Source organism: Miniopterus schreibersii, assembly GCF_964146895.1.
Source record: "Miniopterus schreibersii genome assembly, chromosome: 19".
NCBI classification, from domain to species: domain Eukaryota; kingdom Metazoa; phylum Chordata; class Mammalia; order Chiroptera; family Miniopteridae; genus Miniopterus; species Miniopterus schreibersii.
Genome location: NC_138119.1, coordinates 19661166 through 19683429, shown reverse-complemented (window position 1 = coordinate 19683429; position 22264 = coordinate 19661166). Strand labels below are relative to the sequence as shown.

The 22264-nt window shown below is 48.0% G+C and overlaps 2 protein-coding genes across 7 annotated transcripts in view; both read right to left on the bottom strand.

Moving 5' to 3' along the window:
• Nucleotides 1–1599: 1599 nt before the first annotated feature.
• On the bottom strand, nt 1600–13730 carry TOR3A (torsin family 3 member A). Its single transcript, XM_081121732.1, has 6 exons — nt 13156–13730; nt 12101–12214; nt 11218–11483; nt 9514–9692; nt 2806–2930; nt 1600–2349 (listed from the first exon to the last, which is right to left on the bottom strand). The coding sequence occupies exons 1-6, from the start codon at nt 13643–13645 to the stop codon at nt 2099–2101; spliced, it is 1425 nt and encodes a 474-aa protein (XP_080977858.1). The 5' UTR covers nt 13646–13730; the 3' UTR covers nt 1600–2098.
• Nucleotides 13731–17197: 3467 nt separating this feature from the next.
• FAM20B (FAM20B glycosaminoglycan xylosylkinase) overlaps nt 17198–22264 on the bottom strand; it is a 28842-nt gene continuing 23775 nt past the window's right edge. For all 6 annotated transcript variants that reach the window (XM_081121733.1, XM_081121735.1, XM_081121734.1 and 3 more), the window contains one exon: nt 17198–21050. In XM_081121733.1, coding sequence (XP_080977859.1) covers nt 20819–21050 — 232 coding nt within the window. In that variant the 3' untranslated portion in view covers nt 17198–20818. The remainder of the gene's footprint in view (nt 21051–22264) is intronic.

The following is a 22264-nucleotide window of genomic DNA, read 5'->3' as shown; positions in this document are numbered from 1 at the left end:
ATCAGCTTATAAACAAACCTCCTCTGACTCCGAGGTCCTTTTCTCCTACTCGTGTTGGTTTAGTTCAGGGGAGTATTGTTTTAGTCTTTAGAGAAGACACTCCGTTGTGCTCTTCTCCCCCTTTGTATTGCTGTGACATTTTCCACACCTGGGCTGTGGCATTTGCTGAGGATGTCTATTGTTTTATTTTTGCAGAGGAAATCTAGAAATTGTTTTAGAAACAAGTCATTAAAGCACAGGAGCTGGAGTCGGACTGCCTGGGTCAAACCCCCACTCCTGACTAGAGCTTTGTGCCTTTGCCTAAGATATTTCACCTCCCAGAGCCCAGTTTTCTCATTTATTAAACAGTGATGAAATTGGTACCTAAGTCAGTGTGTTCAAGATTACATGAGATGATGCTGTAAAGTGCTTGCTTATTAGCACAGGGCATGGCACCTGGTAAGTTACCTAACCAGGGTTCCAAAAACTAGGATGGAGGGGAAGGCCCAGCCTTGGCTTGGAGTATGGTGTCAAAATTGACAGCAGTTTTACTAAGTTTTTGTTGTTCTGTTACCTGACACTTGATCAGCATTAACCGGTTTAATCCTCACAGCAACCCTAAGAGGTAAATATAGTTGTGCTCACTTTTACAAAAGTGGAAACCAAGGTTAGGCTGAGGTTAATAGCATTCCTGTCATCGTACAGTGATATGTAGCTGAGTCATGGCACTTGAGCCCGGGGCAGTCGGTCCCCAGAGAAGTGTTTGGAACCACTGTGTTCCGCTGTTTGTGTTGGTTCCTGGGCTGTAAGAGGTTTAGACCTACACTTGTGACATCAAACATGGCTGGCCAGTGCTGAAGGGATGTGACTCAGACCTAAAGCTATGGAATGTACTTCTTGAAATGTACATTACAGTTTAGAGCTGGGTATGTAGGAGGATCGGGTGGACTGTACATTCCTCCCGAGATGTTCTAGCCTGAGACAGTGAAAACACCAGCCTCCATTTTACTGTGCAGTTAGGCCAAGTTTACTTTTGTCCCATGAGTGGTTTGAAACTAAGTTCCTTTAATCCATTTATTTGCCTTATTTATTGGGATCTGCTGTGGCTCGGACTAGGTGCTCCTTAGCCATGAGGCAGTTAGTTGAGTAAGTACTATAAAGTATCACATGGGGGAGAGACAAAAGTGTGCCACTTCTCCAGGGCTAATGGTGAGAAGGGTGGAGAGGGCTTTAAATCAGAGGGTGATGACAAATACAGTGACCTGTATGTGATTCAGAAGTGAGAGGGGAAGAAACACGTGAGTACCTCCTGAGTGTCTAGGGCACAATGTACACATTGCCATTCCTCAAAAATGGCTTTTCTTTTCAAAGCTGGGAGCATGAGAGTGACGTTTTCATACATAAAAGCAACATGAAGGGAGCCTTTTCAGCAAGGTTGAAATAACCCAGCTCAGCAAAGCAAACTGAAGTAAACCGGCAGACCAGACATCACCTGTCAGCTTGGTGAGTGCCAACATTCGCCCGCATGCCCCCAGTCCCCATCAGCATTACCTGGCATTTGGAATTTTGCTGAGTGAACAGGATTACTAGGTCCCATTAAGAAAGTAGGCTGAAGGTTTTAGAAAATTACAAATTTTTAATATTTACATATGGCATAGTGATGTTAAGGCCCCTACCTTTAAACATTTATTTTAAAATCTGCAGAACAAATGTTAGCCTACACTGACCCCCCCCCCCCCCCACCTGAGGCTCTTCCCTGCTCTGCTCACAGATATAAGCTGCTCAGCTTCCCTCAGGGAGTAACAACTTGAAAGCCACTCCACCCCACCCTGTCTGCCACCTAGAATCCTGCAGCCCCCAAGTCCAAGCATGTGCAGGCAAGGGCTGAGATGCTAAGCAGCCTATGGGATGTTTCTCTCCCACGTGGCTTTCTCCAGCCACCTGGCTCACATTTTGGAATGTGGCTCTTGAAGGCACCAAGTGATTTTAGGAATTGGCTCTGGCTTCTAATTTAAGGCCCTCCTCTTACACACCACTTGTGTATTAGTGAGTGCTGGACGTCTGCTGACCCCAGGGTCCTGTTAGAGGCAGGCAGCTTTAGGAAGTTTTCATCTTGCTCTCAAGGCAGGAAATAGTTAATTCTCTGGGAAACAGATTTGCATCCTTGAGAAGCAAAGAGTTGTTCCTCCTTGGGGACATACACCATCATCTTGGCGATTTCGTCCAGCGCTGCTTCTGTGTACAGGAGGTCCTGGCTCAGGAATGCATCGCGTGCACACAGCCTAACGTGCCGGTACTCCAGTGGCAGGAAGGGCACAAAGAAGTCTATCAGGTTTTCCTTCACAAGGCGGCTGTGGCCAAAGCCACTGTCTGAAATTAAGACCAAAGTTACATGGGAGTCTGAACTGGGACTGAGCCCAATTGGAGTTTCAGGTGTCCCGAGCCTAAGGCCTGGGCAAACCCCAAGGTTTGCTCTCATGGCAACTCCAGGAGGGCTGTATGAAGTATTAAGAACTGTCTGCTCTCAGAGCTCCGTGGCTGACGCTGGGTGTGTGCACAGGTGAAGTGGGAAAGTGGGGCATGGCTGCCAGGCAGACGATTTGATTAGATGGCAGAAGGTAAAGCCACCCTGACTGGAGGCCTAGCCCCAGGGGCCACTTCACAGTCCACTGCTCTTAAAGCATTTTCAGAAAAGGAGTTCACTTTTCTTGCACCTCCCTGCAGTTGACGATGAGATGATTATAGGGTTGTGTCCTAAGTATCCGCTCCATCTCAAAAGCACACATTCTAACCCTCAGGTTTATTTTCCGTGTGGCTGGGAGTTACCTGTGGATGCTACAATCTCAGCCTGGAGGCGGGGCGCTAAGTGTTCCATTGTGATATCTTCCCGGGACCATCCAGCCTTAAGCAGACCCAGGACCACCTCATTGATGACATTGCCTCCAAGGTTACTGAAAGAGACAAGCTTGTTAAGAGATTTCATTTTTATATTTAGATTTCAAATGGATTAACTTGACACTGAGGCCACTGCACTGGTGACTGGAAGAATGGAAGCTGAGGTCTGGGGCCTTCTCTCCCCTAGGAGATCTTGTCACAACGCCAAGGTCTGTACAGAAACAACATTGCCCTGCTTTGTCACCCATCCGCTTTGCCTTGCTCCCTTTTGACAAACACTGAGGCTTCAGGGAGGCCCATGTCTGTGTGATGCCAGGACAGTTCGGCAAGTGCTAATGTGGGGAAAACTTCAGAGGGAGGAGGAAGCAGGGAAGGGCACGTCCAGGCAGAGGAGCAGAGGGCTTGTGGGCGTTGGGCGGGAGGGTAGCCATGAAAGGTAGGCCGCAGCTGGCACGAGGAGGCCTTTGCCGGTGCCTGGATTTTATCTTATGGGCTGTGGAGAACAGATTTCAGACTTGGAAGTGTAGGGAAGTGACCCGATCAGTTTTACTTCCTAAGAATATCACGCTAGGGTCACAGAGGCTGAATTTTGGAGACGCATGGGATGGCTGCGAAAAGCTAGTCAGGGCGCTTTTAGTAACAGTGCACCATTTAGGGAGGGCAAAGGCGCAGGAGAGGACTTGAGTTCAGGCCCCGGCTGGTGGGTCAATTGTTGGAACGTCGTCGCCTAACCAAAAGGTTGCGAGTTTGAACCCCTGTTGGGGTGTGTATGGGAGGCAACCGATCAATGTTTCTCTCAAATTAATAAAAACATATCCTCAGGTGAGGATTAAAAAAAAATTAGTTACAGGGCCCTGTGAGTTGTGCCTCCTAAACTGAGGGCTGAGTGTGAGAAAGGAGGTCATCGAAAACACGTTTGCCTGGAGCTGCCCCACCCCTTAACAGAAGTGGAACATAGAAGGGTGGAGATGAAAACTTGGATTTACATGTGCCTGTGACATCATTAGGCAACTAGAATTTTGGGTCTAAAGTACAGGAAAGAGGACTGGGTTAGAGAGATGACGGCGAGAAGAAATCTTAGTACCACCAACAGGGACTGGGAAGGAGGAGGGGAGACCTGGAGCTGGCAGCACTGACTCCTTGACTCGGGCCTTCTGCCAGCTCCTAAACAAACCAATCTGCCTTTCCCCAGGCCCAGCAGAGGGAGGGAGTGGGCACCCAGGACCTTTGTCTCTCCTCACGGAGCTCTGACTGGCTCTCTGAAGGTCTCACGTACATTAACCCAAGTCATTTAGCCTTTGAGTACGTCCTCAAAGGCTCTGGGACACAGAGAAGCTGAGTGGTTCTCTTCCTGCCTAGCACATAAGCCAGGACTGCCAACTGTCTAGCTAAGTGATCCAGTGCCTCCTTCCCCAGCTGGAGAGCCTGGCAGCAACAAAGGGAGTCCCTATCCCCTTGCTCAAGTTCAGCCAGACTTACCCTGACACCTGCATGTACGGAAGCTGCTGCCCCACTCCCCCCAAGGCCTGCCAGGAAGGTCATCTCTGCACACGTAAGTGGCCATACTTGCATCAGCTGAGGTAAGACCTGCCCACAGACTGCCCCACCCCGGGCAAGGGGGGCATGTGTAGGACTCACTCAGCCCCAGGAGCGTGGACTCCAGTGCCTTCCCCATTTCTACCCGGAACCACCTGACACTAAGTTTCTAGAGAGCCGGAGCTTAGCCTGTTTGTGACCACAGTACATAGCAGGTGCTCAGTAAATGTTTCTTAAATGAGTGGACCTCTCTACACACCTTCGTCTCCACTTCCCTTCTGAATTTCTCTCGTTTTGTCCCACAGCCAACATCTCTCTTCTTCCTCTCTGTTAGGAGGGTTATGTCACCACGAGGTAACCTGGGCCCCCTCTCTGTTCACTCCCCCAGCCTTTAGACAGGTGCCTTCCTGCAGCACCTCAGTTCTCCTCCTCATCCTCCAGGTCACCTGCTGACTGGGAGGTCTGAAAGGATAGAAGTCGCCTCTGGAGACTAGCCCTCGCCCCTGGCTCTGGGATAGGACAATATGTAATCGCACCAGCCCTGAGACCCCAAAGGTAAAGGCACTCAAAGGCCTTTCCAGAACTCTGGTAACAAACCCCAACCCGATCTTTTAGACTCTCCAAAAGAACAGATAAAAACTTGACTCGATCCTTAATCTGAGTCTTAGTTTCCTCATTTGTAAAGTCAGGGACTAGACAATTTAAGATACCCTCCTTAGGTTCCAGTCAGTCAGCATACGTACATTTCTATAAGCGTTTTCTCTGCCCTGGGGTACAAGTCATTTCTCTCCTTTTCCTGACAACAGCCATTAATGTCTCTCTCTACTTTACAGCTTCAGTGAGAAGAGGACAGTTGCTTGCTGTCGGAGTTCCAAGGTCCTGTCCTGCCTGTGGCCACCCGGAGCTTTCTACACGTGGTGGAAGTGGGCAGTGCTACTTGTCTGGCCCAGATGAAGCTGGGCACTCTAGCCCACCACACTGCGCTTCCCCTCCCACCTTCTGCCATCAGACGCCACGCAGGGCAGGCCTGCAAACCACCACCACCTTACCTCAAACAGCAGGTTTAGGAAATTTTTCAGGGTGAAACTGCTGTGACTTGTTCACAGCAGAAGTTTGAATTAGCTGTGCTTTTCTTTCAAACACAGGAGTCCCTACCACACATTCTAGAAATCAAGCCCAGAAACTTAGAGAGAAAATTATGGCACCGAGCCTGGACTTGATCCCTGACCTAGCAGCAGTTTCAGCCTTCTCCAGGAGCGCAGCCTGGAATTTTCTAGTCGGTACCAATGAGGTAATCTGTCACACAGGCCTTCTTCTGTCACCAAAGGGAGCTAGCCTTGCCAGAAACAATGCTTTCATGTCCTGCTCACAAAAGGTTTCCACATTGTACAGCTGCTCAGAGCACCTCTATTTACTAGGTGGGATGCTGCCTGATTCAGGAATCACTCAGTAAAGCCAGTTAGCTCTTCAAATTTATTCAATTGAATTTTTGTTCTTTAACAGGTTCAAATACATTGTTTTTCCCTACCCACCACTAAATAACTGAAAACCTTCAAGGTTTAAAGGGTTGGGACAGCACTGGCAGCCTTGCTGGCCCTTGGGCAGTGGGTACCCAGGCTCCCACTGGAGCCACATCCTTGCATCCCTGTCGCAGGTGTCCTCCTGCCCAAGGGCTCTATCCTGGGGGGCAGCATAGGCCCACAGGGCAGCTTTTCCCAGCCCTGCCTCCACCATTACCATCCATCTGGTGACCTCAGATAGTGTACAAAGTCTGGGTCACTGGGGGAAAGGGCAGAGCTGGAGAGGATGAGCGTTTTCCAAAATACTACAATGGCAAACATTTGTCTAGAAATACAGCAGGGTCGCCTGAGTCGCATTAGGAAATCCTGGCACAAGCCCATGTAGAGGAACAGTCAGCCATGAGGCATGGCTGGCTCAGGTGTGGTGAGAGGAAAGGAGAAGCTCTGCACAAAGTCAGAGGATTTCTACAAAGAGAATCCTGAGTGAGCTGGTCACCAGGCTTCCCTTCCACTCAGTGGGAAAGACTTGTGTCTGCAGCAATAGTTGAGAGGGTCCCCTGGACTCCCACCACCTGGCAGGGGTGAGGTGGAAAAGCCTTAGGGAACCAAGGTGACGCCTTATTTGCAATTTGGAGCCTCCACCTAATTCATCGCAACAGGGAGAGCTGTGTGCCTCAGAAGGTGGTCAATAATACACAGCTAATCACATTAGAAAATCTCTCATGCATGCTTTTCTCTTAAAACCACCTTGGGACGGCCTCCCTGCACACTGCACTGTAATTAATGTCCCCTAAGCCTTACTTATAGACCCGGAAGGACTTGCATCAGTGCACCAAAATCTCAACAGTTTAAACCGGTTCTGTCTTTGGGTTCACAGTGAAACAGGATCTGCTCTCCACAGCTTATTCTTCACACCAAGCCTGGATGAAAAACCAGACCCCCTAATTCTCTATCTTCACAGGGTGCTCCCTAAGCTGGGGGAAATCCCCTAGCAAGCAGGTTCTGGCCTGGGGAGGGAGAGGGAACTAGTTTGTCTTCTACTCTGAGAGCAAGAAGTTGCTTGTGAAACATTCAAGTTGAGTCAGCAGGGACCCAGACTTGAACAGACCTTGAGCAACACATTCCCAGTTGGAGCTTCCATAAAATACGAGGATTGGACAAGTTGATTTCTAAGTCTGCTTTCAGCATAGCCATTCCAGAGTCTGGGGCACACACACAAAACAGGAAATTGGGAGCCATGGTGCACTTTATCCCTTGAATTTTAAGCCAGTGACTTCCTCTCATGATCAGAGAAGAAAAAGACTCAAGGCGGGGGGGAGAACACACCATGCTGGACTTAGTGGGAAACTACCTTCCAACTGGGTCTATATTAAAACGATTCCAAGGTAGTTTGTACTTGATTTTCAACTAATTTGCTGATTTGAAAACTTAATACCCTTCTAAAAGGGGACTCCCAGTGTGTGAGTTTCCATTTTGAACTATATTACAAAGCTATAGTAATCAAAACAGATACCCTAGATCAATGACACAGAATAGAAAACCCAGAAATAAACCCACATGTATATGGTCAGTTAATGTATGACAAAGGAACCAACAATGAACAATGGGGAAAAGTCAATCTCTTCAATAAATAGTGCCAGGGAAACTGGGTAGTCACATGCAAATATATGAAACTAGACCACCATCTTACACCATACACAAAAACTGCTGGCTCAAAATGGATTAAATACTTGAACACAAGATCTGAAACTCTCAAACTCCTAGCAGAAAACAGGTGGTAAGCGCCTTAATATCGGTCTTGGCAATGATTTTTGTACCTGACACCAAAAACCAACAAATGGGACTACATCAAACTAAAAAGCTTCTGTACAACAAAGGAAACCAACAAAAGGAAAAGGCAACCTACTGAATGGGAGAAAATACTTGCAAGTCCTACATCTGATAAGAGGTTAATATAAAAAATAGGGAACTTATAACTGGGTAGCACCCCCACCTCCCCCCAAACGACCAGATTAAAAAAATGGGCAGAGGATCTGAATAGATATTTTTCCAAAGAGGACATACCAATGGCCAACTGGTACATGAAAAGATGCTCAACATCACTAATCCGGGAAATGCACAATGAGACATCACCTCACACCTGTTAGGCTATTATTAAAAAGACGAGATAAATGCTGGCGAAAAGGGGGGAATCTTGTGCACTGTTGGTGGGATTGTAAATTGGTGCAGTGATTGTAGGAAACAGTATGGAGGGTCCTCAAAAAATTAAAAATAGAACTACCACTCCATCCAGCAAATTCACTTCTGGATATTTATCCTAAAAAAACAAAAACACTAACTTGTGAAGATATATACACTCCTATGTTTCTTGCAGCATTATTTACAATAGCCAAGATATAGAAACAACCTAATGCCCACCCACGAATGAATGAATGAAGAAAATGTGGTATATACACCAATGGAATATTATTCAGCCATAAACAAAATCTTGCCATTTGCAATAACATGGATGGGCATGAAACAAGACAGAAAAAGACAAACAGCATATAGTTTCACTTATATGTTGAATCTAAAACAAAACCCAAGCTCATAGATAACACAGAGACCAGGCTGGTGGTTGCTAGAGGTGAGGGATGGGGGCGGTAAGAAATGGGTGAAAGAGGGTCAAAGGGTACAAATTTCCAGCTATAAAAAAGTAAGCCCTGGAGATGTAATGTACAGCATGGTGACTACAGTTAATACTGAATTGCAGATTTGAAAGTTGCTAAGAGATCTTAAAAGTTATCACAAGAAAAAGATTTCATAACTACTAATGGCGATAGATGTTAACTAGACTTATTGTGACCATTTCGTAATACAGGCAGACCTCAGAGATACTGCAGTTTTCATCCCAGACACCATAATGAAGACAGTATAGCAATAAATTGAGTCACTCTTTTTGCTGGTGGAGTTTTGCCTTCAATTTGTAAAACATGCAACACCTGTGAAGGGCAGTAAAGTGAAGGCAGTAAAACAAGGTGTGCCAGTATATACAAATCAGCCAGTCATGTTGTACACCGGAAATTAACATGCTGCCATAAGTCAGTTATACCTCAATTAAAAGACAACAACAACAACAAAAGCCACAACCGTACTGCCCTTTAAGGGGGGACTCCGGGTGTGAGCAGTCCCTCCCTGGGGAGGCTACCTGCAACTGAGGGTCGCCCCACCATCCTGAGAACCACGGGAGTGGCTAGATGAGGGGCAGCTGCTCTTTCCCAGGCCGGTCCTTGGAGTGAGTAGTTATCCAGCTGTGCCATTGAGGGGAAGATGGGACCCCTCAGAAGTGCTCCGGGGGTAGAATTAGGGCAGGAGCCTGACACCTAAGGCTCCCCGCCCTGCGGCACCCCAAGCAGCTAGGCTCCTATGTTCTCTATTGCAGTTGCGTTGGGTTCCCTGTGGAAAAGGGCCTGCAGCCTAGGAGAGCGCGGAAGCCCTCTACCGCCAGCTTACACACCGGGTGAGCAGCCCCCACTCCCGGGGCGCACAGCACCCGAACAGACTTCTTCCTCGCTCAGCCCTCCTGTTTTCCCTCAGACCTTACCTGAGAAAAACAAAGATGGTTCTTACGGCCTCAGCCCTGTGGTTCTCCGGGGCCTGGCGTTCCAGGTGTGGCCCGAGGGCATCCAGCAGTACTGGGTGCAGCTTCTCAGCCTCATCAAAAATAAACAGGGTCTGGTGGCAGTGCTCCTGCATCTTCCTCACCTGGTCTGTCAGCTGCTCCTGCACAGAACACAGGGAGCTGCTGGGGAGTCCCGGGAGGCGCGTTCAGCCAGGAGGGCCCTGGTGAGGTGCCTGCTTCCCCAGGGCATCGGCAGTAGATTGCCTGGGGCTGGGTTCTACCCTGAAACTACCAAATTCAAACCTCTGGGGTGGAGCTAGGGCAGCCGCCTCTAGCTTCCCAGGTGAATCTCCTGCACCCTGAGGTTTGAAAGCCAACCAGGTGGAAACAGTTTGGGAAAGGGATAGGGTCTGCCTGCCCTTGGGAACAGGCCCCAGGCCCTGCTCCCTCTTCAGGTAGAGGTCCCAGAACTAACAGCTGACTCACCCTCCTAGGGACTGGGAATTAAGCTCTAATATAGGGATCATTGGTGGAGACAAATTTAAGTGCCCAGAGGTGGCCACAGTCCCATCTTGAACTTGCAGGAGCAGAGTGCCCACTGGGCTGAGAACTCGGTGGTTCTCATAATCTTCCTGGGGAGGACCTGTCTGGGACAGAACTGTCTGGGACCAGCATACTCGAACTGGGGTTCCCCATCCAGGCAAGAGAACCCTCAGTTGAAAAGACGCTGCTTTGTGGGGTTCACCAGAATGGCCAGCCCTGCCCCAGGGTGGGGTGTTTTGGCAGAGCCCACATTCACTGACCACCTCTAGCCTTCCAGTCCCATCACCTGAGTGCGTGTGTGACAAGAAAAGTGAGGTGTGAGAGTGCGTACGTGTCATTTTTCATGGCAGGGAACTAAGATCCATAGCTTTGCACAGTCAAAGCCAGCTAGTTCTTTCTGGAAAGGCCTGGCTGACCAGCCGCCTGCCTTAGGACAGTTTGCCCTACCCTGCCCTCCGGGCCACACTGAAACTGCCAGATGACTCAGGCAATCTGTCCTCAAATGCTTACCCAATCTTCCCAGGTTATCGCACTCCAAATATTGGAACTGAAAGCCAGACACAGACGCAGTCACCTCTGTCCGGCTGCAGTGAGGTTTTGGTCATTGTCCAGCTTACTTCAAATACTACATTTCAACAGAAGAAACCCAAAATAGAGCAGCAAAGACCATTTTTGTCCCTCCACTTGTTGAGCAATTTGGGGAAAATCACTTATGATATGATAGGCCTCTTTAAAAAAACAGGATATACACCTTGTCCAATATAATGACAATGAAGTAAAATGGCAAAGGGAAAGGCTTGCAAGAAGTCCACCAAAATACTAACTGCCTGTGGCCATGTGGGGAGATGATGATACAGTTTTTGCCTTTCTCTGTTCCACGTTTCCTATGACATTTCCACTATTTCTATAACAGAAAAATTAACAGATGGATTCTCTGTTTAAGCTCAGTGTCTGGCTGGTAAGGAGACAGAGCTTGGGATGAGTGGTGTTTGGAACATGTCTTTCCTCCACATGTCCAGGCCTCACCTGTGTGGAGTGGATGTCTTTGTGGGTTACAGGTTCTGTCAAAATGGCCCCCAGACCCCACCCCCAGCACAGAGGGGCTGCCCAAACCTCATTCCAGCCCAGCACTGCCGGCCTCACCTTGTACAGGTCCACATACTTGGGGTGAGGGAAGTGGATCAGGGTGATGAACACCTTGACACAGTCGCTCCTCAGCCCGTCCCGGTACAGGTTCTCTGCCAGCAGCCGTGCCACGAAGTTCTTGCCTGTGCCAGACCAGCCATGGAACGACAGAGCCAGAGCCTTGTCTGGCCGGGGCAGCTCTAAGTAGCTCCTCACTGTTGTCAGGACCAGCTCCTGGGCCAGGTGCTGGCCATGCAGTTGCACACTCAGGTCCGACTGTAGGCCTAGGGGTGGGAAAGGAGGTCACAATGAGGTGCGCACACAGGCAGGGTCGCCACCAGGCTCAGCGACAGCCAAGAGAGCACCCCTGAACATCGCTGAGGTGGTATCACTTTGGCCTCAGAACAAGGCAGTGGGCAGACCTGCAGCAGGAAGGGATCCAAGGGCTCTTTTCTGAAGAATTTGAGAAATCACTATTGAACTTAGGGAGAGAATGGATTCACTCTTTCTGAAGGTCCTGAAGAACCCCAGAATGGTTGGTAGATTCTGTCTGGAGGAGAAACCTACCCCCTTGTGCTCATGAGGTTGTTCCCACCTGGAAGTTTCAGGACTCCCTACATATTTCATAGGAGCACCCTCATTTTATTCATTTTAATTCAATTCAGCAAACTTGTTAAGGACAGCTAGTGTGTGCCAAGTTCTGTGCTAGGCCTGCCTTCCTTGCAGCCATGAGGCTGCAGGGTTTGGAGACAGGCGCTACTGGGAGCCACAGTTGGGACAGGAGGGTATGCTACCAGCCATGGGCAGGATGAAGAAAGGTCCCTTGCACCCTAGCCATTTGCCCTGAGTTGCCTCCCCTTCCCACAGATCACTATCCCCTTAGGGGCATGCAAGTTCCAACCTGTGAAGTTGTTGGAGACCCTGCAGTCCCCATGGTCACAGCAATCCTGGAAGGTGCAGAACCAGGTGGTCAGGATATCCAGGTACTGCTGGCCCAACAGGGGAAGACTCCAGCCTAGAAAAGGAGGAGCTGTGAGACAGAGACAAGGCCTGGAGCCAAGAGGAAGCCCGGCCTCCCTGCTCTGTACGCCCAAGAGGTTCTTCCAATTCTTCGAGTCCTCTGCCCACCTTCCAGAGCCACTCCTCGCTGCTCTTCCCTGGGCCTGCCTTGCGCCTGGCCAGGGAAGTGGGGACCTCTAGCTTTAAGGCAGCAGATGGCTTTGCTCCAGCAAAGGCTCAGATTACTCAACAAACATGCCGTGAGCACTGTGCCTAAGCGCAAGCCCAGACCCGCCTGCGCCTGCGAGGAGCTGGCAGTCTAGTTTGGAGAGTCAGCAGCTGGTGGTTATCGTCTTTTCTACTTGTTCTGGATTCCAAATCTGATCATAGCCAAACCCAAAGGCCTCTAAATTCTTTTGTCAAATGTCAATTTGAATATACCCAGCATTGGCAAAAACAAAACAAAAGCCATCGCTCTGGAAGTTAGAAATCTTTTGATTTAAAAGATTTGTAGAGCACCCTAACGGGACTACCATTACAGTACTATCACCGGATCTTGAACTACCGACAGAGAGCGCAGGAAGCCTCCGAGATCACCTGGCCCATGGCAGTGGCATGCCAACCCTGCCACACAATCTGTCAGGGACTGAGCGGGAACCAGAACTCAGGCCGGGACTCCCAGCCCAGGCTCTACCTCCTTAAGCAGCAGAAGAGGGCAAGGGACTTGGGCTGCGTCCAACGGGGACTGAGGCCATCAAGGTGTGGGCTGTCTGGAGGAGTCGGGAAGGAGCGGGGAGAAGAGCGCAGCCCGCCCATCCTTGAAGACAGCTGCGCCAGGGACGGGGTGGCAGGAGGGGCGCCCTGCCCCCCCCCAGCAGGGCAGCACAGTAAAGCTAGCTGCTAAGGTGCCTGCAGGGTGGTCCCGAGGTCAGTGGCCCATCTCACCCCTGGTCTTACCCGGGAGCCCCGCGGGGGCCTCCTTGTTCAGCGAGCAGGTCTCGGGCCACACAAAGCAGCTGAAGCGCGCCCAGAACCGCCTGGAGAGGGCGCCGGCCGCGCTCACCCACGCCCGCGGGTCCTGGAAGGCCGACCAGGCCCCCCCGGAGCCCGGCTCCTCGGCCGCCTCCCCTGGCCCCGCCGGGTCGTGGGGCTCCGGCGCGCCCGCCAGGGGCGGCAGCAGCAGCAGGACCCAGAGGCAGAGCGGGCGCCGCGCGCGAGGCATGTCCGCACCCGCGGGGACGCGCCCGCTTCCGAGGCCCCGACGGGGTCGCGGGGATTGGCGTTGCCACGGAAACCGAAGCCCCACGTGACCCGGTGCCTGGCGGAGCCCGGAACCGAAACCGAGGGCTGGCGCCACCCTCCCGACAGGCGGCTCCCAGGCTGCGCTCGGTTCCGGGCTGATCGTGGGCGCGACGGTGAAGTCAGGTCTCGAAATGGCCGCTGTCATCACCCCGCTATTTCGGGCTCCGGCGGCCCCTCCGAGGCCTACCAAATACGGGCACCCTCTGTGCCCTCCCGGTGGCTGAGGATCGGCGTCCCGCCCACCGGGCAGAGGAGCCGGGCTGCCCGCTGAGCCCGGGCCCGGGTCGGCGGCGGGGTCAGCCGCGCGGAGGCGCGGCCGAGGGGACACGGGGCCTGGCTCCTCCGAGCGAAGGGAGGGGACACGTGGCAGCACGTCACCGGCACCGAAAGCAAGAAGCCCTGGGCTCCCCGCCTGGAGATGGGGGTTTGGGAAACTCCCAGTCATGGGAAAACCGTAAGGTCTTATGTCCCTGTAATCATCTCTTATTTAAAAGAAGTACTGTGCGCACTTTCTTGGCTATGTTTGCAATTTTTGAGCACCTGGGACCGACCGTGACCAGCTTCTGACACCACTGGCTAAAGACCTTTTCCTGGCTCCCTTCCCCCTTCACGTGCATGCTGCCAGGTTGCCAGATTTCAGAAGAGCTCAATGCACTTTTCTGTCACCTGACTTACTGAAGTCACTGGCCTAAGAGTCACCTTGTCCTAGGAAGAAACTGCTGTCTAGGGGCCATGAGACTTGGCTCTGAGGTTGGGCCCTCGGGACAGGAAAGTGAATCCTAGCGCCAGTCTCACTGATGTCACAGGCCAGCTGACTCACCTGTTCATCCCAGTCTCTGCTCCTTCCTCAGCAGCTCACCAGGCCTGCTCCTTTCAGGCACTGAGCTACGGAAATCAGGCAAGCGCCTTGGTTAGGATACAGGAGTTAGATTGTAAAATACTGTTATCTAAGTATATTGTATGTCTGAGCTGCTCAGTGATCTCAAAATTGAACCCAAACCTTCCAGAGAGCAGTGGCCAGTCCACAAGTGCCACATTATGTCCAGTCCAGCTCATGAAACTCTTGAGGGAACACTTACCAAGGAACATACTATTATATACTCAGTCCAAAACGTAAAACATTAACTCATTCAGTAAATGCTGTTTGAGTGTGAATGGCAATCTAGTATTGGTGGTTAATCTAGTATTGGTGTGAATGGCCTCTACCCTACCATTTTCTATGTGTGACCTTGGGTGTTCCTTAACTGTCCTGTGCCTCAGTTTCCCCACCTATAAAGTGGGGATAAAAGTCACTTTATAGGGATGCTGTGAGGGTTAATGGACTAATTCAGTTACACGTTAACTTTTACTACTACTTATGCCTCACCCTGGATAAGGCTCTGGATGGTGTACACAGGAAGCCTGGATGGCTTTATTTATACTAGTGAAGTTTATAGGTGAATTTTTGGTGATAAAATTACTCAAGTTAACACTAGTTTCTTTTAAAAATTAAAATTTTAAGACTGGAGTAATTCTCTCTTTACTGTAACTTTCATGTAGAGTTAGCTGCTAACTTCTGGGATACTTTTATTTGAATTTAGCATTTCATGGTAAATAAAGTAGGTAGCTGGAAAATTCTGGGATAAGCAACTTGATCTCAGTAAGACATTTCCTTTTCTAAAAAAAGTAGAGCTAAACATTTTTTTTTTCCACCAGAGTGGGTCCCACATAGAAACAATGAATCCAAATTAAAAAGAAAAAGAAACAATGAATCCAAACACCAGTTTTGAGACAACCTCTAGTTTCAATAAATTGCTAACAATTCATTCTCAGAGCTTGGAGGTTATTGGCTGAACTCCGGGAGCAAATCTCATGGATGGGCACATCCAAAGGCACTTATGAAAACTACAGGCAGCAAACCCTGTCTGCACTACTCCAATGTGGTCCAAGGACCCGGGTACCGGGCACCAGCACAGGTGCTTGTTTGAAATGCAGAATCTCAGTCCCCAAATCTACTCAATCAAATTCTGCATTTTAACAGTCTTTCTAAGAGAAAATGGGCACCCAACATCTTCACTGTCATCTGAATGGGACTTAACTTAGCAATAGACATTGCTCCCACCCCGCTGAAGGCAGACAGAAAACACCATCAGCCTTGCAAACAATCTTTGGGTAAAAATCAAGTCTATCTCCACATAAACTTGGCATGTAAAAAGCAAACTCTGAAAACATAAAATGAATGTTTCACAGCTTGTCTATATGCCAGTGGTTCCTTTGTTTAACATCTCTCCACAGAGCCACTGAGGCATCACAGCAGACTGAGTGTCCTCTCCAAAGACAGGGCACAACTGGCCAGAACCACAGGAAACCCTTGAAGGGACATTTCTGGTGACCCAGGTACTGACAACAGAGCACAGGCCCAGGAGGCTCTGCATTTCTGGAGTCAGGGGTTCTACACACACCACACGTCAAGCCTGGGTCAAGGGCTTCTCCAGTACGGGTCCTGCCTGCCTCTCCCCTGCCGGCCCCATGGCTCTTTCCTGGGCCTTATTTCCACTGCAGTTCGCTTACGTGGTTCCCGAGGCATTTGGTCCTTCACACGCAGCTTCCTCTTGCTAGGACTACGGGCTCTCTGAGGAAAGGGACAGTCATTACCATCTCGATGGCAACCATAGCTCACAGCACGATGCCCAAATGCCTACTGAAGAAAGATTGAATACTTTACAAACATGACTTACTACTGTTACTCCCTGGGAGTAACAAAACCCGCCCACGCAGCACCAGTGCTTACGACCATTCTCGTCTGACAAAATGAGGGCTGCTCAACAGTTCTTACAGGCAAATACGCTGGGTACAGAAGCATGCCCTCCCTGCTCCCTTGTTGAGCTTTACTGCCAGTCTTCCTGATGTGCCTGTGAAGCAAACGAAGCCGGAAATCTCACCTGCAGAAAGATCGCTGTGGCGAGTCCGAAGAACATGTCCTAGGCTGCAGCCTCATGGGTATTCAAGGACAAATGACAAAAACTGGCAAAAGCAAAATTGCTGCAAATCAAGTAAAAAAGTCTTAAGAACTGTGCTCATTTGTCTGGTTGAGATTCATGATGCCGGATTTCCATTTCAAAAGTTAAAAATCTGGGCCCGCCTGGCGTGGCTCAGCAGTTGAGCAACGACCTATGAACCAGGTCACGTTCAATTCCCGGTCAGGGCACATGCCTGGGTTGTGGGTTTGATCCCCAGTAGAGGGCGTGCAGGAGGCAGCTGATTGATGACTCTCATCATCGATGTTTCTATCTCCCTCTCCCTTCCTCTCTTTGAAATCGATGAAAACATATATATATTTTAAAAAATGAAAAACCTGCGTGTCCTAAGAATTGTAATCAGGGAATCTGGTCCTCTCTTCCATGCTTCTACCATAGGCACTGCCCTAACAAGTTCTTTGGGACTCATAATTCTTTACTTCTTAAGAAGCTGCAAGAATCGAGTTAAATACACAAAAAAAGCACCCAAGAATCATCCTGTGGAAAATTTTGGTCCAGTCACAACCTGGTCTGGGCCTTTTGAAGACTCTTAAGGAAGCCAAAGGTCTTACCCATCAGGTCCTGTGAAAATATAAGATGTAACCTTCTGTCCCCTAATAAAACAGACAGGAAATTGGAATAGAAAGCACTGGAAATATCCTTAAAGGGGGGGGGGGGGAATAAGAGGAAAACATGATACATCAATTCTTATTAAAATCTTTATTTGTTTTCTTTTTTGGAATTGAAACCCATAGAACACATTAGAAATTTAGGTGCACATCTGTCTTGTTTGGTGACTTACCAAGCACAACCTCTATTTGTGCAACGGCTCTGAGAGGAAATCCTTGGCAGATCAAAACAGTGTCAGAATCCTTGGTTCTTACACTTCTCGTTTAAGCAAATAAATTAGCTTCTCAGTAAGATATTCCCAGTTCCCCCAAACATTCTGTATTTGTAACACCTTAGTTCCTTAAAATCCTGTGGCAGTATAGGCCCCAGCCCCTACCTTTCAACCCAGACTTGAGGAATCGGGGGGAGAAAAACTGGCTTTCCCTGTACAAGAGGTTTTGTGAAGTCAGGTCTGTCTGGCTCATCCGTGTGCCGAGAGGGGCTGGCTCACCAGAGCTGTTCAGCAGGTGTTTGCTGAATGAAGGATCTTTATGCACGTAGGGTCCACGCTCAGAGACTGAGAAGAGAACCTTTTACTAGCTTCAAGTTCTTCAGCAACATAAATCAGTGTTTCCCTGTGTCAAAATAAATACATTTTTTCTTGCTAGAATACATATATGACTATATACATACATATACCTTTAACTCATGTTTCCTGAAGCTCAAGCTCCCAGGATGACTTAGAAGACAGCTCACTGACAGATGCTGTGTCACCATCACTGAGGTGTGGTCACTTACTGGTCAAACAAGAATACAGGGACCATCGAGAAGGGAGGTTGAAGGAATTTGGTGGATGGGAAGGGGAGGCCAAAAGCCTTTTGTTTTGTTTTGAGAAAAGATGGATTTCTTTGGAAGAACACTGGAAAAAAAATGTCATGTATAGGATTCATCTTTCCCAAAATATGTAGGGGATGGACCCAAATTCTCCCATTTCCTTCTTCAGTTTCATTTGACACATTAATCCTGAGTGCAAATGCCTTAGTAATATATTATTGAACAAATACTCTGAGCAAATCAGATCCTGTTCTGTAATTTGTTTTGCACAGAAAATTATTTATGGCCAAACCCACAATATAGACTCATATTAATAAGACCAGTTTTAGAATGAAACCTCTCTCCTCACATTTCTCCACTCAAACTCTGGAATAAACAGGTTTAAGTAGAAAGAGAAAAGGAAATAGCAGTAAGTTCTCACTTTCCCAGCTTTGTAATATTAAAACGCATCCATGTCTCCCTTTAGAAGTCAGCTAGATACACCCTAATTCGGGCTGGTCAAAAACTCTTCAAAGAATTGTCTGACTGTAACAGTGCTGGATTCTAATCAATAAGCCTCCAGGAAACAGTGTTAGAAAACTTTTGAAAAGATATTTACCTGTTTTTTCAAACAAAACGTAGTGTTTGTGAATTTCAGGGCTATATGTTTATGGTCAATTATCTCTAAGATTCACCCAAACAGACTTTTGTTGCTTAATCCAATCCTGACTTCAAACATAATTTATATTCTCAGTGTCATTTAATCAGCACGATGCTAACTTCAACCACTACAGACCTGAACACCTTATAAGAGCATGAATTTCCAAACAAAAGGAAAGAGAAGGAAAGTCTTCATTTTCAGCAGTATTTTAAGAAGGGATGAGGCAGTTTCAAAGCCACCTTCTCTCCTGCTCTTTTCCTTAGCAGAGTCTTCTGCCTACAACAATGTGAATCAAGCTCCCGGTGTGAGAGCAGCTCTTCTGCCTTCCACTGCAGCACATACTACGAGACATGTTGAGAGAACGCTAATCCATCCATTAGCTCGGCTCACATCCTTCCTTGCCTCCTGCCAGCCGGCCCGCGGACCGTGCGGGGTCAACTCTCTCCAAGGTACCCTCCAGCTCAACTGTGAATCTCTGGGCATCACACAGGCAACGGGCATACGACTGGAACCAATGCCGCCTTTTGTTAACACTAGTGTTTCTGCCTTCTTAAATTCAATACCTTTTTAAATAACTAAGCCCATTCTTGTGTACATCTCAAAATGTACATACAAAAGTACAAAAGTATCCTAATTTCATGCTCTTCTAAAGTAGTCACAGGATACTCGGTTATCTTTCAATGAGAGGATGTTGAGGCATAAATTCTGAACTGCTTTTGAAAGGGTGGTTGTTTAAAACTGGTCTCCAATGGCCAGCATTAAATTTGTTCAACCACACTGTTAAATGTTAGTTTCTGCTTGACAGAAGCACAGAACTGGAACAGCACCCAGACAACACATGGACAGCACACAGCGCTGAGGTGACACAGAGTGACACGCCAGGCCTGCTGCCCCCTGGCCAATATTTGACTACAACTGCTTACGTGGCACCATCTCTCTGCCTAACCCAGAACTACGCCTGTGCTTTAGTGACCTGAAATTTGAGAATGCTAACAAGAGACGGAAGAACACCGGTTTGAAATTCCAAACAAGATTAAATGATGAAATTAGGGTTTGACATAAATCAAAATCTTAAGGCTCTTCCTGGCACAACCTCCTTAGTTTTAAGGCTCAGAAGGCTTACATCTTTGTTTCCAGTCACCCACATGGCTCAAATCACAAGACAGGTCCAGCCACTAGCAAGATGTGCATGTTCATCTGTCGGAGTGAGCTGGCTCTTCTCACAAGAAAGGCACAGTCATGATTGCCAATCTCTTGGGAATAGCAGCTCCAAAGGCCTTGAAGGCCGAGGCGGAAATTCATCTCAGAAGAGAAACCAGGGTGGCAGAGGTCACAAGAAACCTAACCCTTATTCAATGTGTTATTTGTTTGCTTTGTTAATTTGGAAAGGATTTGTCTCCTTCGGACAAAATAAAAAAATAAAATCTCATAAGAGAATCATGCTTGTGTTGTGACAATAAGTTCTCCAGAGACAATTTTTGGTTAATTTAAACACAACTGTGATAATGCCAACTTCACTTAGGGACAAGTCATGTTAGCTTTTACACACCTTAAGAGCTTCAGTAAAATCCAGGGGAACCTGCTTTAACTAATTCAGTCACTTCCCCAATTCTGATCACCTCCTCTCCCTTCTTCCTCCTCTAAGAAGCATTAAAGCACTACTGCCAACTGCTGAAAAGCCCAAACATCTCTCCTGCTTTTGGTCTTCCCTCTAAAACATACCCCCTCCAACAAGCCTGCTCCTTTGGCTCCACAGAATGCCAGCTTTTACTTGCTGCCACTCCTCAGGAGGCAGTGAAATTCCCAATTTGACAGTCCTGGTAAAAAAAGGACTCAAGAGATTGCAAAGTGGCCTCAGAAGATCCACAGGTGTGGTGAAAGGACTGTACGGGTGAGCTCCAAATACCCCTCCGGAACCAGCCCCAGCATTAACCTCTCCAAACGTCACACCTGCTGTCCTTTGGCATGAGAATTAAGACTGACCAACTGCGATGCCACTGCTAGAATGGGCAAGGGCCGAGGACGTCAGGTGGCTCAGTGGGAACATTCCGTGGTCTGAAACTAACAGTTCGCGCTTCAGTTTCTACGACGGAAAACACCAAAGAAATCCGAGGCGACCCTGTCCCCTATCACCAGAACTTGCTGCTGGCCATTTCCAATCCATCTCATACCATTTGGAATTGATTGTGCTGTTTCTCTATCTTTGTAAAAACAAGTCTCAGTTATTCTGTGCTGCAAATTACAAGTGGGAGAGAGGCATCCTGTCTTCCACCAGCACAGTGTCCATCCCAAACTGGTCCGTGCACTGCTTCACGGTGGCCAGGACACTCAGGAGCCGCTGGTCCACAGCGTCCAGATGAGGGCTGGACAGCACTGGGGAGATGGGATCATGGGCCATGGCAGATTTTAAGGCAGACTTCAGCACACCATTCTTTAGGTAGTTCAGTCTGTTCCAGGTAGAAACCCGAATGCTGGAAAAAAAGGTTTTGGATGGGTTACATAAAATCTCTCACTACCGAATGGAGTTTAAAGCCTGCTTGGCACACAAAAGTAAAGAAATAATTATTTAAAATGACTCAACTAAAAAAAAAAATCATTATGATTAAGTCACATTACCACATTTCGATACTTTTTCCAGGTAATTGAGAGATAATACAAAATTTATACATGTTCATTGAAGTGCTATTTATAACAGGAAAAATGTGAACCAATCTGAATGTCCAACAACTGGTAAATAGTTAAATCAGTTATAACTCATCCAGTCCAGGAAATACCATGCAGACATTAAAAGCAGTAAAGAAAATGTAGTGGCATGGGAAAATGTCCATGATGCTGGGTGGGGGAAAGCTGGAGTAAAGAAGCTGTTTTACTCCACATCTGTGGGGAAAGAAAATGTGTGTGTAAGTACACCCACACACAAGAACACACAGACACACATGATTAGAAAGAAGTCACTACAGTGTTGATAGAACTTATCCTTACATCTTAACGGGCAATTTTATTTCCTTCTTTATACATTTCTGAATTTAAAAAATTTCTTACCATTAATATTATGAATAGGAAAATTTTATTGTAAGCACACCAATTTTCCTTATTTCACCAACTAAAAAGGATCTTCTATTTATCTCAGAAGAAAAGTAATTATCTGCCTGTGGGTACTGTGAGAATTTCTAGGTATGCAAAAAAGTTGGACTCTGAAAGAGGCAGCCTGTTTTGCAGCTATTTAAAAAAGCAAAGGAGCCCTGGCCAGTTTGGCTCAGTGGTTAGTGTCAGCCTGAGGACTGAAGGGTCCCGGGTTCGATTCAGGCCAAGGGCATGTACCTTGGTTGCAGGTTTGATCCCCGGTCCCTGGTCAGTCAGGGTGCGTGCAGGAGGCAACTAATAGATGCCTCTCTCTCACATTGATGTTTCTCTCTCCCTCTCGCTTCCACTCTCTCTGGAAAGCAATGGAAAAAATATCCTCTGGTGAGGATTTAAAAAAAAAAAGCAAAGGAGATCAAACTTTGGCTAAAGCATGGCAGGGATGAACAAGCACAGAAGCAGTGTGGTTTTGTATTTTAAAATATACTACAAGTGCCCTGAGCATCTGAGCTTCCCACGTGTGACTAAGGTATCACTCGAAATGACCTGCTATAACGGACAGGTTTCCTTTAAGCATCTCTCTCTCCTGAGCTTTCTCAGCAGA

Bases quoted from the DNA above. Each gene is read 5' to 3' on its own strand.
- TOR3A (XM_081121732.1), bottom strand. From the start codon at position 13,645: ATGACAGCGGCCATTTCGAGACCTGACTTCACCGTCGCGCCCACGATC. The intron at 9,693-11,217 runs GTGAGGCCGGCA...TGTTCTGTGCAG, and splicing joins AGTATGTGGACCTGTACAAG to GAGCAGCTGACAGACCAGGT. The intron at 2,931-9,513 runs GTAAGGTCTGAG...TGTCTCTTTCAG, and splicing joins ACCATCTTTGTTTTTCTCAG to TAACCTTGGAGGCAATGTCA.